At 41.6% G+C, this 2,329-nt stretch overlaps 1 protein-coding gene across 2 annotated transcripts; it reads right to left on the bottom strand.

Annotated features, from left to right (window-relative positions):
- Window positions 1-694: 694 nt before the first annotated feature.
- On the bottom strand, window positions 695-2,092 carry LOC131040227 (protein EARLY RESPONSIVE TO DEHYDRATION 15). Of its 2 annotated transcripts, none has more exons than XM_057973108.2 (3): window positions 1,927-2,092; window positions 1,285-1,659; window positions 695-1,192 (listed from the first exon to the last, which is right to left on the bottom strand). In XM_057973108.2, exons 2-3 carry the CDS (start codon window positions 1,601-1,603, stop codon window positions 1,047-1,049), a joined length of 465 nt encoding a protein of 154 aa, XP_057829091.1. In that variant the 5' UTR covers window positions 1,604-1,659; window positions 1,927-2,092; the 3' UTR covers window positions 695-1,046. The 2 variants fall into 2 exon arrangements, with proteins under 2 accessions (XP_057829091.1, XP_057829093.1); XM_057973110.2 differs by having other exon boundaries at window positions 1,285-1,653; window positions 1,927-2,036.
- Between the last annotated feature and the right edge of the window lie 237 nt (window positions 2,093-2,329).

Below are 2,329 nucleotides of genomic sequence, written 5' to 3'. Positions count from 1 at the left end.
AGCATACTTATATCCGATACTCAAGAAGCTTGATTTTATTTAATTATGTTTCTGTAGATGGGATCCTAGAATTTGTGGATTTCATAAGACTGCATAAATATTTGATGTATAGACCTTTTACACTTTTCAACAGCTTGTTCTCTGTTTAATGTGTTTGATGTGTTTATTTAATTGCAGTTTTTTTTTTTTCCAGTTTGATGTATAGACCTTTTACATTTGGCTTGTTCAACAGCTTGTTCTCTGTTTGACGAGTTCTGTTTTTTTCCCGCATTTCAATTGCTTCTATGATTATGTGAAGAGTATTCTGTTTGACGTTTTTTTTCCTGTCATGCACTCCACATATATGCACCATCAAAATGGTAACAAAAATCATAGAAAGAAATTGATAAGCCTGCATCTAAAGGGTGTGTTGGCTGAAACACTTTCATGTTCACAGACACGATTGTAGCTCTTCATTACATAAATCCATTGTTCGCGTCAGATTACCTAACACAATTTTTTTTCCAGGTAAACAGCTCTATAATTAATTCATACGGTCTATGAATATAGACAATGACCAATTTTTATCAATTATTGACTATTTGAAGCATTTAATTAATAATATGTGAAGCGCGCTGTATAACCATTGCCAAATTAATTGTAAAAAATGAAGCTAAAAAAATGAGGCTCAACCCAATCCATATGCAAGCGGAAGTAACAAATTTTTGTTTGTTTGTTTCTTTTTTTTTTTGTTGACTTGATACTTTGGTAATCACCCTGTTACATGTGAGGTATTTTTGAAAATGACCTACGCATACGCTATACAAAAGCAAATTACATTCGACCATGGCGTAAGACAGACATGTCACACCGAACCAAATTGAAACATGAGGCCGCAGGCGACACTTTCCACATTCTTCCCGCCGGCCTCCTCTATACAATGACAAGACAATTAAAGCAACGTTCCCGTGCACATCGACCGGAAATAACAACCCCCATGTGACCGTGACCTCGACCTAAACATTTGTCACCTCCCATGTGACCGTGAAACAGACGAATTTAACCATCTACCTGGGTTGCTGGATCCTGCGAGGACTGGACTTGACATTTACAATCTGAGGAGGCTTTGCAGGCAATTTCACCTCGTATTTCGGCTTGGAAGGCTTTCCGTTGCTCAGAGACATGAGCGATACTAGTTCCTTATTATTGTTCTCTGTTAAAACAAGAACACAAGGATAAATGTTAGGGTTTCATCAACCAAATCGCGTGTTATATTCTCCACTCAAGAATCTCGTTATTTGTTACCTGACTCATGTTGTGTTCCATCAGAGCAACATTCATCGAAAAACTCTGCCTCCTCTACCGCAGAGCAGAGCAAAAGCTCTTCCTCAAGCTCGGCAAACTCGTCTTCTAGGGTTTCCGGAAACAGATCTGCAAAGCATTCCACCTCCTCGAACATCTCGTACCGCTCGCGAAGCCAATAATCACGAAACCACGGCGATGACTGTACGAGCTTCCACCATTCGGGTGAAAAATCTTCCACCTGCTGGTAGGCCAGGGGAATAAACAACGGCGCGTTAGGATTCAACGTAGAACTTCCATTTTCTCTCGACGCAATAGCCATGGCGCTAGCACATCAAAGATTTCCGATCCAGAGTCGAACCTGCGACCTCCCTGTAGCTAAAGAACGAAAAAGAAAACATTATTCAACCAACCATAGCAGATCAGCCAAGACTGCAACACATGACAAAAATCAAGAAGAGAAATCCACAGAAGACTCTAACCCCCACCAGATTATCACCAAAAACAGCAACAATAAACTCGAACCCCAACCTCAAATTTTTAAAATAACAAAATCCACGAAAAAATCGGTAGATCAGCGGAAAATTCCACCAAATTCTCAAATTTCAGCAGCAAAAATGGTTACAAAAAACCAAAAAACCATACCTTCCGAACAAATTCAGCAGCTTTTAACAAATTTCCCCCAAATTTAGTCCTGTACTCAAAGGCTTCTTGTGTCTCTAATTTCTGACGCAAATAGAAATACCATTCTTCCCTCAACCGGAACGCTTCTACTTATGGTCCTCGGGCTCGGATGTTCTGGATACCCGAGGCTACTGGCACGGACCCGAGCCTGGGAAACCCACAATATACAGTACGGAACACCGGGCCACCACCGATAAGACCAGGTCGCCGAACACGCGGTATTCGCGCCCGTCGTTTTCCACACCTCCGTTACCGGCTGGACGCTTTGTAACGACTGACAGCTGCCAGTCGAACATTTACGGACGGCTACATCCGCGTGATTTTTGTCAGTTCTGCCGGCGGCCGGAAATGATTGTACGAAGCA

This window comes from Cryptomeria japonica, chromosome 7 (genome assembly GCF_030272615.1).
Source record: "Cryptomeria japonica chromosome 7, Sugi_1.0, whole genome shotgun sequence".
In the NCBI taxonomy this organism is placed as follows: domain Eukaryota; kingdom Viridiplantae; phylum Streptophyta; class Pinopsida; order Cupressales; family Cupressaceae; genus Cryptomeria; species Cryptomeria japonica.
Note: the sequence above shows the minus strand (reverse complement) of the source record. Positions and strands in the feature narration are given on the sequence as shown.

What these genes read in the sequence shown, in the direction of transcription:
- LOC131040227 (XM_057973108.2), bottom strand. Translation starts at nt 1,603, where the DNA reads ATGGCTATTGCGTCGAGAGAAAATGGAAGTTCTACGTTGAATCCTAAC. An exon ending in TGGAACACAACATGAGTCAG is followed by an intron (nt 1,193 to 1,284) that starts GTAACAAATAAC and finishes TTGTTTTAACAG; the next exon opens with AGAACAATAATAAGGAACTA.